At 43.8% G+C, this 15,835-nt stretch overlaps 1 protein-coding gene across 3 annotated transcripts in view; it reads right to left on the bottom strand.

The window, feature by feature from the left end:
- Positions 1 to 1,012: 1,012 nt before the first annotated feature.
- The window catches only part of LOC119466287 (probable phytanoyl-CoA dioxygenase), a 46,223-nt gene continuing 31,400 nt past the window's right edge, over positions 1,013 to 15,835 (bottom strand). For all 3 annotated transcript variants that reach the window (XM_037726765.2, XM_037726766.2, XM_049657278.1), the window contains 2 exons: positions 14,431 to 14,565; positions 1,013 to 7,207 (listed from right to left, as the gene is read on the bottom strand). In XM_037726765.2, coding sequence (XP_037582693.1) covers positions 7,154 to 7,207; positions 14,431 to 14,565 — 189 coding nt within the window. In that variant the 3' untranslated portion in view covers positions 1,013 to 7,153. The remainder of the gene's footprint in view (positions 7,208 to 14,430; positions 14,566 to 15,835) is intronic.

The raw sequence follows: 15,835 nt of genomic DNA, 5'->3' as shown, positions 1-15,835 counted from the left end.
CCTCCATCTGTCACCACCACTCCAACACTTATAAGCCCCAATTACAGGGCCAGAATGCAGCAAACGTTTTTTTCTCGAGAGAGACTACTTGTGCTTAATCAAGTAATTGGTTAATCCAGTTATCGAAAATGAGGCACCACGTATCTTCCTGAAGCAGGCTGGCTATTCTAGTTCTTTTCGTGCGTCTAGATGCTATCATGATGTTTAAAAGGACCACAAAGTTATTCCAACATGCTGCAGATGCTTGAATACAATTATTGGGCGAGTGGCATATTCAGGAATAAAAACGATATTTCAGTCAAAACTAGATATACTTGATCTAAGTGTTTTTTACATTGTTTCTCGTACTGCTATTTCCTAAGACCCAGTTAAAGGTAATGTCATAACCAGCCACCCTTGAATTATGCAGGTGCCGTGGCAGAAAACAAATCCATTGCATAGCAATAGTGCCTAATGATGTCGTGCACATAAAGCCTGCATGTTGACTCGGCGACCAAAAGCAGCTCGGCAATTTCCATCGTTGGTTTTTCAGGATTCTCACTAATGATAGCCTCCGCCTGATGGAGAAACTCAAGCACCTGAATGACATCCGACCACTGAAAGCACTTCTTTCTTTTGGTCACAGTTGGCTGTTAGAAGCCACAAGCTCTTTTCAGAACTCACCCCAAAAAATAAAGAATTTTGCTGCATTGAAGACGATGGCAATCTCCAAGTTGCTGCGTCTGGAATGTGAAGCAACTAGAACTGCACGCAGTTTTATCTCCTGTGTCAGACTGGAAGCTGTTACCCTGGAATAAATGTGCTAGATAGCTGATGGAAGGATTGATGAAGAGAAAGTTAAGCACCTAATCAGATAGATTGAGAAGAACTGTCTATGGCACTCGAAAGCTATGTTCTCAAATACCTAGTGCACCCTGTATAGCACTAAAGTGCTTCACTTCTTTTTTTATTTCCTTTTACAGGTTCACCACTGAGCATGGGCATTGTAAACAGTCTGGAACCAACAAAGTACTAATGCAGAAAAATAAAACATCTTTATTGCTTTTCAAATTAGTGTACATTTCTCACAGGCACGCAATATTATATAAAGGCACTTTGTGACATATTTGTGTTGTCATGAAGTATACTTTGCTGGATGCCCTTGGTCTAAAGATCACCCAAGTTTCACACTTTGCACGAATGTGTTGCTGAACTGCAAATTTCAAACTACTCGGAAACATCAGTGTGTCATTTGATTCTGTAAAAGCAACTAAATATGATGATGCAGAATATAAAAAAAATTTTTATTAAATCTGCTGCAAACTTCTGAACGAGATACGTACACGCTATAGACCATTGTAAGAGTGATGTGCAGCAAGAACAAATGTAACTTTTGTACGTCCAGCATGTGTTTTATAATCACACTGAATCACCAACTTCTCTCCGAGCGACTGGTTCATTTTTTATATTCTAACCCTAAACTATGAAAAATGCCTAAGTAGAGAACTACAGGTTAATTATGATTTGCACCAGAAAGCATTTTTACACCACAGGAATGTAGGCTTGGCAACTTGAAACTGAACCTGCAAGGTGCCATAGCTGTAAAGACATGGTGCAAGTTCACTTACATGCAATGGAGACAACAGCTAGCTTCATCTGTTTGCATCGACACCTGCAGAAACTTCATGTACAGCCTCCCGCATTCTTAGATATATCATGCGAGAACACTATAATATGGTCGTACGTCATCCTGAAGGGAACATCGCATTAGAAAACTCTTGCACAGGAGAGTGCTTAGTGCACTTGAGAGTACTTCTGCCGGTCTCGCTGATTATCGCCGCTTAAAGGCACTAAAATGACGCGTGATAGACGCTCGGGCGATTTAGGTAAAAATGCGGGAGGGTGTACACCACTATTCCTGACATGTCATAAGAAATATATACACCAGAAATAAGGCTATAAGCAGGCTATAATGAAGCTAAGATTGAGAGAGCAGTCGCTTTAGGTGGCAGATGTATTCACAAAGTGTCATGCAATTCTATGCACCCCTGATTGCCATTGCCTTTCAAAATACCTCCAAGTAGTAGGTTACAAAGCGCAGTGGTGGTCCAACTGCGCATTTGCGCCATTTTGCTACAATTCTACTTGTCTGCGACTAGCTGCGCCCACCGAAATGCAACTTGTGCCAAAGCGCCACCTTTGCCTTGGGCGCTACGTGTACATCGCAGTAGCGCGGCCGATCCCTCCGTTTGTGGACAGACCCGCGGCTAAGCATTCCGAGCTTGGACTTCGCGACCAAGCTTCGCACACGGAATCCTTGATCGGACACGCAGTTAAGCCTTTCAGCACTCGATGTTTCTGAATTCGCAAGTAAGCATATCGAGCGTCGACTCCTCAAGCCTGCGGCTAGGCATTTCGCGCATCGGCACTTCGGACTGCGCGACTAAGCACATCGAGCGTCGACACCTCGGGCCCGCAGATAGCATTGTTGTTGCACAAAATTGTTTTTCTGCATTGATAGTCACTTTTGTATTATGTATGATTGCACAAAACTATTCTCAGTAGTCTAGAAGTGCTATTTACGCAGGCAAATAAAGTTTGTTTGCAACGTTTTCTGCTCTGGACACGCGAGCTAAATGGCTGCGTCAGTCTGTCTTGCTTGTGTCCACTTGCTGTAAAGAAGTGCTTAACAACTGTGTAGTAGCTGCACCAAATGTCATGCACTTGCTTTTCTCCTGCTCCAACTGATCCAAAACGCAAAATTTTGTGCTACAGGACTGCTACAAAATGCTAATGTGGCTGCTCCTAAATTGCTGCAAAACAGCTTTTTTCTTGCTCCAGAAATTGCTCCAATTCTAAAACTGGCTGGACCACCACTGAAAGCGTCGAATTTGAGCAGGAGTTTATATCTTTCATGGAAGGAAGGCTCGCACATTTGCATGCAATAATCGACAGTCGAGACGACTCAAGTTAAAAAGTGTCGGTCACAGAACGTCGTGGACACCAACCCCCTGCGGTGGCTTAGAGGCTATGGTGTTGCGCTGCTAAGCACGAGGAATCAAGTTCTGGCCACATTTTAACGGGGGCGAAATGCAAAAAACCGTTAAATATCCCCTGCTGGTCGGAATTCATCTGGAGTCCCCCACTACGCAGTGCCTCATATCGTGGTTTTGGCAAAAAAAACCCAGAATTTGATTCGTTTAGCTGTACACCTGTGCTTTGACTGTGCCAATTTGCAATAGTAATTCAAAACGAAGGAATTAAACATTGCTGTGAGATCATAAGCCAGTCAAATTTTCATGTTGAAATGTCACTTCTTTAAAGGAGTATTTTCTTTTGAAGTTTTATGAACTCTACCCATGCTTCTTGCACCTAGAAAGATCACATTAAGTGAGTGTTAAAGCTGGGAAACACTCGGATATTTTAATCTGACATTAAAGTAGACTCGCAACACCAGACTTGGTGTCATCAACATTGTCATAACACAGCAAAATTTTCTGACATCACGTGGCAATAAGGCTAGGTATGATAGTGTTGCTCATAAGAAAGTAAACAAAAGTGCTGCACATATATCTTCAGGATGCCCTAACGAGTGGCGTCTGCAGCGGTCATATGAAAGGAGCGAGTGAATTTATCGCGGTCATGATCCATTCACTTTACGAGTTCGTAGAAGCAAGTATTGTAGATTATTTAGGCCGCTCTGGTGCTTGGTTAATACTTCTGTAGTTTAGAGGGTTTGGACATTCATTTAAAAAATATATCACATGTTGAAAATTAACATATATCCACATGTGCAGTAGCACAGAGCCATTAGTAACGAAGAAAAATACTAGAACAAAACTTTCTCATCATGTGCAGTACTGGTGTCACACAGTGACCTTCGACTGCGACCAGGCCCAATTCGTATCCAGTGCTGTACATGGCCATTTTTAATCACGATCTTGCTCCGATCCAGATAATCCCAATCTGCGCATCCTTGGAGGCCATGCCAGCACCAAAGGACAGCATGAAGATGAATGGAGCAATGCGGGCATTTCTCTGCATCGGTATGCTATACTGGAATGGGGCAGTGTGTTGTCCACAATGCAAAACAGCGACAGGATCTTGGTCATTTTCGTGATTATGTCACCAAATGGGTGCTGTGAGCAGCTGGTGTACTTAGTCCCCAATATATACATTGTGGTGCAACACTGTCTGCATTTATAAACGCAAACACTGTCAAAACAGGATTCAACCATAGTTTGCGTATAATAAATAAATGAAAATTTAAAATACATTAAAGAACAAAGAAAATGGGAAGAAATCAGGCTACATCCACGCTTGTACATTTCTAATCAACCGCCTGTGTCCCTTATTGTCTGCATAACATTGTTTTGACTGCAGCAGGGCAAACAAGTGCTGCTCATCTGTTTATATGAATGCTATATGCTTTTGTTTTCAAAGTAGTTTGGAATTATACGCAGAAATACACAAGGGTGAGACAGTTCAGAAAGAACATCTGCATTGTGCCAGATGGGCTGCACTAGTATAGTTTCAGCCGGAATAGCAGTTTCGCTAAACAAAAAACAATGATCAGGTGGGACAAATGCCATCACTATTTCGTAGACCTCTGCAAGGCACACCAAAGGGCAGGAACACAGCGGAGAGTGCCCTGACTAAAGAATCCCAAACTTCCACTAGCTGTTTGGGAGGAACGAATAAAAAGTAAACAAAAGGAACTTATGACAGCAGTGGTGCCTGCGATGCTTATACCAAAACACACAAGTGTGGCAACACAGAGCACATTCCCATTTCAACCTTAACACACTATTGTCACTCTATTACTCATTTATTTATTCACATATCAACTATGCTGTGCTGTCTTGGGGACACACATATAATACTCATGTCAGCTCATTGCAAATCATTCAAAATCAAGCCATCAGGGTACTAACTTAAAGCTCTTACAGTGCTAATGCAAGAGAACTGCTCAGAAGTAATAACATGCTCACCCTATCTCAGATAATTCACTATAATTTGGGCATATTGTTTTATAAGCTGATTAGCAATCAGCTCCCAGTTGACCTAATTTCAGAATCATCTTTACTGAATGCTAACATTGCGAGATTTGCATCTAAAAAAATTTTATCTTGCCCAGAGTGCACACCTATTATGGTAAATTCACATTTAATTTTTCTTGCATCTTACTGTGGAACTCCGTGCCTTCAGTTATAAGAGAATGTAAGACCACATACAAATTTGAAAATGATCTTAAAATGTTCTTATTAATTTGCTCTAATTGCTGTGCGTCCTTTTGTTGTTCTTACTCACGTATCACATTGATTTTGAGACTTTCTTCTAGGCTGGCACCCTAGCGTATTTTCACGTATATTGCTCATATTTTCTTCATCCTTTTTTTTTTTGCAACTGATGCGCCTTGGTATTACAATACATGTATGTTTTCGTTATGCTTGCCAGTTACATGTAGTTCACATTTGATATACATCTGTTCATACTCACACACTTCACTTCTTTATTGCTTGTTTTATTTCTTTCTTTGTGTGTGTGCGTGTGTGTATTTCCACTCAACTTGTCTCATATTTGTTCTACTTTTTGACCTGTATGTTAGTCTCCTGATATTGCTTTACTTTGCTGCCATACAGCAATTCCTCTCGCCACCTAACCTTGACCGGAGGTCCCAACAGAGTCTTTGACTATGGGACTTCCTTTTGTATTTCATACCTATCAAAATATGTAGCCACACTGAAGCAATAAACTTTGAAACAAACTACAGCAAGCAATGTGCAAGCTCTGCACATGAACGGGCATGATAAACATAGGCCTCTGCGATAACTGCAACTGCTGATCCCAGAAGCCCTTTGTTGCACCTACATGTGATCTGCGTTCTTCCTTCAAAAACTTCTTCAAAAAGATTTCACATTTATTATTGCTTTGTTCTTGCTGAAATTATGCAGCAAAATCTTAATTTATGTTTTGGATCATTCAATAAAAGACTTCATGCTGCTATTTGCCCGGTTTGTCAAGAAAAAAAATGCGAAGGAAAAAGATAGACGGTGATCCAGCACCCCAGGCCATTATTGCAAAAAGGGCCGCCTTTTTTGCCGTCAAATGACACACTGCCCTATTCCAGTACACCATAGCATCGGCAGCAACATTGGCACAGCTTTGAACACAGTAGGGACACCAAAGGCAAGAACAGCACATGATAGCCAATAACTCTTCTCATACGAGGCACATTCAAAAGCTCTTGGCAGTTAACAAGGTGATGCACATTGATAACAAATAGCACTCCTGTCTTAAAAGCCGTTGCAAGGCCCTTTTGAATGCGTACAGGCACAAATGGTAGTTCTCTTTTGTTGCAATCAGTAGCTATTGACACAATAACTGAGGTAGTGTGACAATTAATTGCATGCTCTTCTATTGCAGCTCATTTGTGTTTCAATTTCGAAAGCAATGAAGAGTGTCATTATGTCGCATTGTGCCTGGTAACCACAGCAGGTTGTGATGTGGTAGTATTATAAACCGCACTCGTGCATAGAAGAGTTCACACTGCACCACCGAAGGGTAAGACCCGTGATAACAAGTAACTCACGCGACAGAGTTCCAGACAGCCCCTGTCTTATTACAAGCTTATTTTTAGTGCAGCCAATGCTTCTTCTCATTTCTAAGGAAAATAAGGGGCAGAGGAGAAGTAGCACAGGCACAAGTGTTTGTCTTGAGGCTGGCATTCTGTACTCTGCCTGCGTACTTGTATCCACATCACATGCAACAGCTACATGAATGTCATGAAAACCTGCCTACACCACCAGATACCTTCGTGCTACTTCGAAGTCTATATCATGAGGCAACTTGAAGGCAGATGGCCTGATGGTCTTCAACATAAAATGTCTTCTACTGTCTCTTCACCATTAATGCTTGGTCATGAGCAGTGCCAAGCTGATCAGCACCTGTAATTCAGCTTTGAAATCTTGCGACAGTGCTGCTTCGAATTCACAGTGAGAAAGCCACATGAAATTAAAACGATCCCATCAAACCCCATTTGATCTTACATATGAATGCCCCAAAATAAGAGCTAGACATTGCCGGTACTAGGGAATAACGAAGTTGCTCTTCTTGACTGGAAGTTCTTGAGCTTGAAGACTGTATGTACCGCCACGATGGCATCATGTGAAACTTAAAGATTCCCTTCCTGGCCTCGAACGTGGCGGGCCCTCAACTTCCACACATCCTAAAAGAAAGACAAAATAGGTGAAACGCTTGCATTTATGTGAAACTGTATAACTCTCATACGATTTAAACAACTGTCTGAGCAAGCATACTGACAATGAACGGCAGTAACGTACATGAACACAGCAAGGGATAATTACGTACCAACCATTGCTGCATCATTATTTTACTATTCTCATTGAAGCTCTTATGCATATCTGCGGACACAGAAAAGCAGCCAGCGCTTTTTCATCTTCAGCACATCATGTAGGTGAAAAGAAAAAAACAGCCGACTTGTACATGCTTGCAGAATCGCAGCTCCATTTCCAGCAAAGCTGTTTCTTTTGAGCAGTTTCATTAAGAGGAAGCTTTAGCCAGGGCCAACTATAATTTTTTACTGAAACACATGTAAAATGGAGAGATGCTCTCATGAGACAACCGCTAGACCTTTGAGTGAAATTTGTTGCATTTGAGAAAGTTACATTTTGGCAACTGTACGAAGGAGAGTTTTGATTTGAGGCCTCATACTTGTTATGAAACTTGCAGAAAAATGGAAAGTTTCAAAGAAATAAAAGCATGAAGTTTACAAATTCGCAACACTACACCTCCCCCCCCCCCCCCCCCCCCCCCCAAATAAAAAGATATCACAGCTTTGTAAACTGCATCTGTTAGAGCATCTAAAGTGGAGTAATATGACATTAATTTACAGCTTACATAAAATTGTTACAATGGTTACGAAGTCCTACTCGCAAATTAGTGGTGTGTTACAGAGTGATGTATTGCACATCAATTTTGTCGGCTTTAGATGTCTTGATAGATGCAGTTTCCAGAATTGCGAAACCAATATTGCAAAACCAACTTGGTACTTAAGCTTTTTCCAACCTCAAAATTTTCACGAAGGTTTTTTTTTTCTCTTTTTTCTTTTTTTTCCCCCTAAATAAAAATTTGTTTCCTACAGTCACTCAATTTTGACTTTCTTTTTCATGCAACAAACCTCAAATTCAGTGCTGTGGATGCCAAGCAAATCGGTTCTTTTGTTTCCATGTATGAACTCCCAAGGTCCTCTTAATAATATTCACCAGGTTTGAGCATTGCAAAAGGTGTTCAGAGGCCCCTGAAAACCCTTGAAATTGAAAAGTTTGTTTTCGTGGCCCTTGATAGTCCTGGAATAATTTTTTCCCTCGAAAACTCGTGAATTTCACGAGTGATACAGTTCAAGATCGATTATGTGGCCTTCTTTCTATGGCGGATCATTGTGGAGCCAGCAAACTTCACATTCTAGAAACAATAGTACAGTCTAGCTCATTTATGACAGTAACAGTTTCAGCATATGTCTTTTGTGTGTGTCCCTCTTTCCCGTCCCCCAGAGTAGGGTAGCCAACCAGATGCATTTCTGGTTAACATCCCTGCCTTCTCTTTCTCTCCTCCTCCTCCCATGTAAAATAAACCGCTTACTACAATGCTCCCGTGCCGTGTTATTGGTTATAACAACTAAATCTGGCTACTGGGTGTGCGTGCCAAAAATAAAAAGAAATGCAAAATCCTTAAGGGAGAAAAAAAAATGAAGCGCTGCACCCGCCTCCGTGCCACATCTGCCTTCGTCGCACCCTCACGCATCTCCCTTCCACACAGGACTGAAGCTCTCGCCCAGCAAATCAGAGCTCCTCCTGTGCAAACAAGGCCCCAGGCAGAGACAGCCCCTTAGCTTCCTCCCCGTTCACCTAAACACCAGGGACGGAGGAAACATCCCCAGGTGTAACACAATTAAGGTCCTGGGCATGGTCATTGGGGCTTACAGCAATGACAACACAGAGGCACTAAAACACATCACTAAGAGCACCCTCAACTTCACCAGTGTCATATCACGGGTCGCCAGCACACGGGACGGACTGAAAGAAGACAACCTCGTGAAAGCATTTCACGCTTTCCTCATCAGCCACGTAACCTACGCCGCCCCCTTCCTCAACTGGAAGAAGACTGAGCTGAACAAAATCGACACACTAATCAGAACAGGATTGAAAAAGGTCCTAAACCTCCCTAGAAACACTAGCACGGAACGACTACTCCAATTGGGGCTACACAACACGGCAACAGAACTCTTTGAAGCACAGCGAAACACCCAAATTAGTCGGCTCTCACTCCCAAGGGCGGGCATCGAGATATTACTAGAAGCAGGCATACAGCCCCTCTTCATGCCACCAGAGAAGTCACAACTATGCACAAATGCCAAGAGGTCAATAACTGTTGATCCAATCCCAAGAAACATGCACCCGACCCACAACGAAGGGCGGAGAAAAGCGAGAGCCAAGGCAATCCCTGACAACATCAAACGTAACGAAACGCAAGTCCTCTTCGTTGACGGGCCAGATATTGGAATCGAGGCGCCTACACCGCGGTGTAGGCGCCTGTGTAGAGCTCTGTGTAGAGCCGGTGTAGAGCTCTGTGGTCTACGCCCATGGCTCACTCGTCAACACAGCCACAGTGGTTACCAACTTCACTCACGAAGCAGAAGAAATGGCCATCGCGGTGGCCCTTCGAAGCTGCAAAGGAGCCTCCATCATTTACTCGGACTCAAGAACAGCTATTAGAACCTTCTCGGCGGCCCTTGTCTCTAGGAAAGCAGCCACGGTTGTCAACAAAATCTTCTTCCAAGAAACAGGAAGAGACAACCTCACGTCTCGACACATCACATGGTTCCCGGCCCACATCGGCAACATTTCCGGACCTCCTGACTGTAATCCGAACGAGCGGGCACACCAACTGGCGCGAGAACTCACATTCCGCGTCTGCGGTCCGCCCCCTCGCTTCAACCCAGCCTGGAGGGATCTAGACAACAAAGACCCGCTCGTATCATACCACGAAATCACTTCAAATCATAGGTTAGCATGAAGAATTTTTCCTCCTCCTCACCAAAACCTCAAAAAAGCACAGGCCGTCACTTACAGACAGCTGCAGACTAGGACATACATCACACCAACAACACTAAGCAGGATCAATCCTGACCTTCCTACTGAATGCCCACACTGCAGCCACTAATACAACAACTTCAAACACATGCTCTGGCTGTGCCCTGCCAACGCAGGCACGGACTTTCCTGACCAGTCCTCCTGGGACTCAGCACTCAGAAGCACAGAGCTCATTGCTCAGCTCAAGGCTGTCCAGAGGGCGCGGGCTGTCACCGAAGGACTCTGTCTACTGGCCCTGACCTGGGTGGAGCCACCGGATTGATTGGCGGGGCCTCTGGCCCCGCTTTAATTCTTTCTCCTCAGGAGCTCAATAAAGTTCGTACTCACTCACTCACTCCACTCTTTCAATGTTTGCACAGTCAAGACAGTTGACTCGTCCTTGGAAGCCGTGAAGGGTGTGCAGCACAAAGGCCCAGTGCAGCAGTTCCTCATTTTTTTTCTTTCTTTTTCAAGATTTCGTTTTCCTTCTCCTTTCAGCACAGACACCCAGTAGCCAGATGTAATGTTATGGCCAACAATTCGGCATGGGAACATTGCAATAAGCGGTTTATTTTACCACAGAACACACACACACACAAAGTTCAGGGTGCCAGGGCTGCTTAAATTTACATCTGAGTACTGTTAAAACTAGTAATGCTATAAGTGGGTTCGACTGTACTTCTTTCAAATCGGAAAGTTTCAGTGTTTGCCCCTCTGCTTTTGGCACTTGAATAATGTTAGGAGTGCTTTTACTGTATAAAAATGTAAAGCTGGTGCGTGTGTGTTCCACTTCACACGACTGGCGCAGAACTGGAAAACCCCACAGCGGGCCAGAGTCACCAGCGCTTTGTGCTGGTTTGCCTCCCGCGTTTACGCTACTTTCTTCAGCCTAGCTAAGAACTTGAAGTGATTAAGGCTGGACATTTCCAATAACTTTTTGTATGTCTAGTGCAATAAAGCTATCTATAGAGCTTTGGAAACTGTTATAGTAAAAAACTGCTACATAGGATGCCGCTCTACGTCCATGAAAAAGCTTTGACAGGGCATTGAAAGCCCTTGAATTTTGGTCTCTGAAACCTGTACCAACCCTGATTGCAGACAAGTGCCTTGTGTAGATCACACGTTGGTGACCGTGTCCGCAAAGTATCAAACCATTGCGCAGCCTGAAAACAGCTCGAATTTCAAACGAGAGCCCTGTGTGCCCTTCTTTTTGACGAAGCACCGCTTCCAGCCAGAGAAACAAGGTCACATACATAAATGCTTCTATGTGATCTGCACTACTGGCAACGTCACTCATTATGGCACGTGACTTCAGTAAATCATGCGATGCAGAATTCCCAAAACTACCACAGGAAGTGCACTGCACAACAAAAAAGCAAGAGAAAAAAAAAGAGGAAGTGGGGGCTCGTGACATAAATGTAACGCAGTTGCTCAGCTCCGGAAAGGAGAATTCAGAGAAGGAATGTCACTGGCAGGCACTAGTCGAGACAAAGGGGCAAAGTGCCTATGTTGGCAGTGAAGCTCGCCTACGGGCAGCATGGAGATGGGACATTTAAATTTCTAATATGTCCTTTAACAAAAAGAACCAAGTAGAAAAATTCTTGGGATAACACGCTACGTGGTCCTGTACAACATGCAGTGTATAACCAAAATTTCAGGTGAGGCCAGGTGAGAGACCCCTCAAAAATTTCCTAATTGCCTGTAGCTAAACCACTCACTTTAAAATGCTGCCCACTTTACTCGTAACATGGACTCCATTTCATGCAAATTTAAACGATGTAACATTTTGTGGTGTCATGACACTTGGAAAATGTGCGTATAAAGCTTGTACCACGCTGTAATTAACCCACGTGTACACATTAAATCTTGCATGATCGTCAGTCATAACACACCCCCCATATTCCTACCTAACATGAAGTCGCATTCAGTTCTCAGACAACAGCGAGCAAACACTCTACACACTTCGTAAAATGGCTGAAAATAGTAAAACACTCCCCCTCCTCTCTACCCTCCCCCCAGAACGTTGCGCACGATGGAAGACTGTGCGCTTCTTTTCCACTCTCCTTCCTTGCGTGCGCGAGATTGAGCCTCGATCACCGGCTCACTCTCGCACGCTTCCACTCGCACATACAGCACACAGTGCGCGGCAATGATTTTATCGCCCTTTAACTTTATACGGAACCTCACGGTGACGGCGATGGCAGAAATGCATCTGGAGTGTCCATATGATTGCTATCGCAATAAAAAATCTGAAGACACCTAACCACTGACGAGTTGTGAATGCGAAAGCAGTAATGTCCACGCTGCTGAGCGGTCCTTTGAATTATGAACTTGCGGAGCGATTGTGTTTAAAAAGCTTGGCGCAATTTCATTTGGCCTTAGGTGCAGTTTACGAGGCCAAGGAACACGCGGATAACAGAGGATTCCAAGAGCAAGAGTGATTTGACGTCGCGGCGATGCCTTCTCCCCTCACATAACACCTGGCACGATAGCGAAGCAGCAGGTATTCCCTTTCTCCTGTTCTGCTCTGTCGAGGCGGGCTCGTAAAATGGTGTTGCAGCCAATGGCAATGCGATTGTAGGTGCCGTTTCTCTGCTACAAATGACAGACGCTGACTTTTCCACTCATTGAACAATTTGATGTTTTCGCATCAATATCATCCCCGTATATTTTTAAATGCAGAAAAGGTTTGTACACTATTTGTATCACAAACACAGAACACAAATCATGCAGTTGTATTCTGTGCCTTTTCTTCGCATCTCATTTTCTATCTTCACAATGCACAGATGCTGAAGCTTCATTCAACATGTTTTTGTCCAATGCAATTTATCAGATTGACCGAGTCTTGCATAATCAGCTGTAATGCATACAAGCCTCCTGGTGATCATGATAACGCACCAGATGGTCGCTGCAGATGGGTGGAGAAATTGCCCATGTGATGTAGGTATATTATAATCTGCTGTGATCATGAATGGCCATCTGAGTTTCCACACCTACATCAAGTGGCACTGGTGCAGCGCCGTCAAGTCGGTTCGGCTGGCCGCTTTGTTAATAAGCCATGTTTCAACTTGTAACAGAATTCATCAGAATCAATTCAGTTTTACGGTGCACCTCAAACTGATGGCAGTTCCGCAAGAATTCCAATGAATCTATGCTGATACCACTTGAGCAAAGAACCTGCTCACAAAAAAAAAGGGAAAACTTCAATGTTCTCTGCAATCACTAATAACCAGTGTTAAGTACAGCTGTGAGAAAGAAAAAAAAAACTTAAATGACAAGTAATGCAGTACACCTGAGTTGAATTTGCACATTGTGAAAATTTTCACATGATCAACACATGTGGTTGAGGAAAAGAAGGTATGGCCACACGTGAATTTTATCTAAGGTTGGTAACTTAGCAACAAAGTCGTTATATCTAGCGAGTTTTAGTCACTGGCTAAGCGCACTGTGTCTCGCTGAGGACAACCGTGTTTGGCTTACGTTTAGCGCATCGTAGGCACCAAAATCAGAAGTCGTGGCGTCTACGTTAACATCCAAAATAAATTTTCAACTGCGCACCACAGTGACATGTAGAAGGCGGAGCATTGTGGCCACGCCCCGCTCCGCCGTAGCTTTCGCAGTGCAAGCCATTGAAGAAGGAATGGGTGCACAGTGGAGGCCGTGTTTGATTGCCAATAATTCCACTACTGCTGAACGTATTGAAGTACTTTTTGTAGCAAAGTATTTCTGAAATAGCCTATTTTCGCTTCAAATGCATTTCTCCATTTCGATAAAAAGTGGTTCAGGGTCCCTTTAAATTCTTTCAGCTCAGGCCTGGTTTAAAGATCAGCTGCAGAGCATGGCACCCATCAATCATTGCTCTCCAGGTGGATTATTCTTTTCAGCTGTAGCATCGGCAGAAGCACAATATTATGCGCAGTAAGTCTGGATGCCAACGAACGTCAAATTGAGCGGGGGAGTGAGCCCATAGAAGCTACCACTGTAAGAGACAAAATTCTCAGCAAGTCATATCATCACTTAGTAACATTTTGCTAAAGAGGAAGTGCTTAGGGCTACAACCTGAGAACCGTGCTAAAAAAAATGAAAGTTGTCAACACTGATGCTATTCCACAAGCTGGCTTTGTCCTTGCTAGTGCTCAAAAGTCTGCACTTGTCTAACATGCCCACTATCACAGTACCACATTTTTCACCTGCAATTAGGCAGGTAGTTTCTTACGTCTCACTCATCTCACACTTGAGCTGCAACCCAGGATTGCAATCAGTGCACTCTGCAAGTTCACTCAGCATCAAAATAACTCACCGCATAGTTCTTCACAGGAATGTTTGGGAAGCGCTTGTGAAAGATCTCAAGCACTTCTTCGGCAATGGGGTCCTGGACAGAGCCTTCCACGTCTATGTACTCACACTCAGAGGCCGCGTAGTGACACGAGATGGCCTGGGAAGCAACAGAAACAGTGCCTAATGAGATGGAGTCATGACCAAGAAATAACTGCCAAGATGAAAAAAAGGTTTTTCACTTGTTCATTTCACGCCTTAGAAAGGAGTTATGACTCTCCCTATTACATCCATGTTCAAATGCTGACGTAACACAGAAATGCTCTCATTACGCATAAACTGAATTAACTACTTTTGATTATATTTCTTTCCAGGAGAAAAAAAATTGAGTTATAGCAAATTTAGAGAGCAATTTTTCTAAAGCACCTGAATTGTATGCAAAACTCAAGAACAGGAAATTTTTATAAAAATTAAAGCACAGAGCTTGCAATTCCAATGCTGAATCAAAAGCAGATATCACAAATACTGCATTGATATATGCATTAGTCCACTATGAATAGAGCTGCCAAACAAAGAATTCAGTTAGTACTTGAGCTGTGCCCAGCAAAATAGTACATGAGGAGCACTGGAATGTGCATATTTATCTCTCATATCTTCTGATCATTCGATATGGTCTTTTCACTTTCGCAATGTTCTCCTGAGGCAGTTGACCAATGGCATGTGCAAGTTATGCTGCTTTGCATATTATGTGTGTTACATTATAATAAAGTATTTGATGGAAAGCTCAACACTCGTTGCTTTGTCTTCATTTGTCCCTTGTTTGCATGTGATGGTCTACTGAAAGTAACAGGTCACAAGCATGCTTGTTTGTGTCATTCTCTCAATAAATGTACAGTTGGAGTCAGAACTCATGCAACTCATGCCGGGTTCTTCTCGTGATCAAGTTCCCGAGCGCCATACGAGAAGGACGGAGCAGCAACGCAAGCGGCGGCAGGCTGACCGCGAGTCGACCGACCCCCAAGTTGTCGCATCTGCAGATCGCTGTCAAGATACGGCGCGCGCCACTGCTCGAACTACGCAGTTGCTACCAGAGTACATGCCGCCCCCCCTCTCTCCTGCGCTGCCTTCCCGCTTTCCTCCCTCGGCTCACCGTCGCACGCTTTCACTCACACATGCAGCATACGGCGCGGGGACGATGTTATCGTCCTTGGACTTTATACAATACATCGCGGCAACCACGACGGCAGAAATGCACCTGGAGTGGAAATGTATACAGTAGAACCCCGCTGTTACGTTCCCGGGTGCTGCGTTTTCCCGGCTGTTACGTCGTTTTCGGCCGGTCCCGGCACAGCTCCCATAGAACCCAATGCATTGGTAACCCCGCTGTTACGTCGCAACTGTGGGACCGTTCCCGCATCATACGTTGCGAA

This window comes from Dermacentor silvarum, chromosome 10 (genome assembly GCF_013339745.2).
Source record: "Dermacentor silvarum isolate Dsil-2018 chromosome 10, BIME_Dsil_1.4, whole genome shotgun sequence".
NCBI lineage: Eukaryota > Metazoa > Arthropoda > Arachnida > Ixodida > Ixodidae > Dermacentor > Dermacentor silvarum.
Note: the sequence above shows the minus strand (reverse complement) of the source record. Positions and strands in the feature narration are given on the sequence as shown.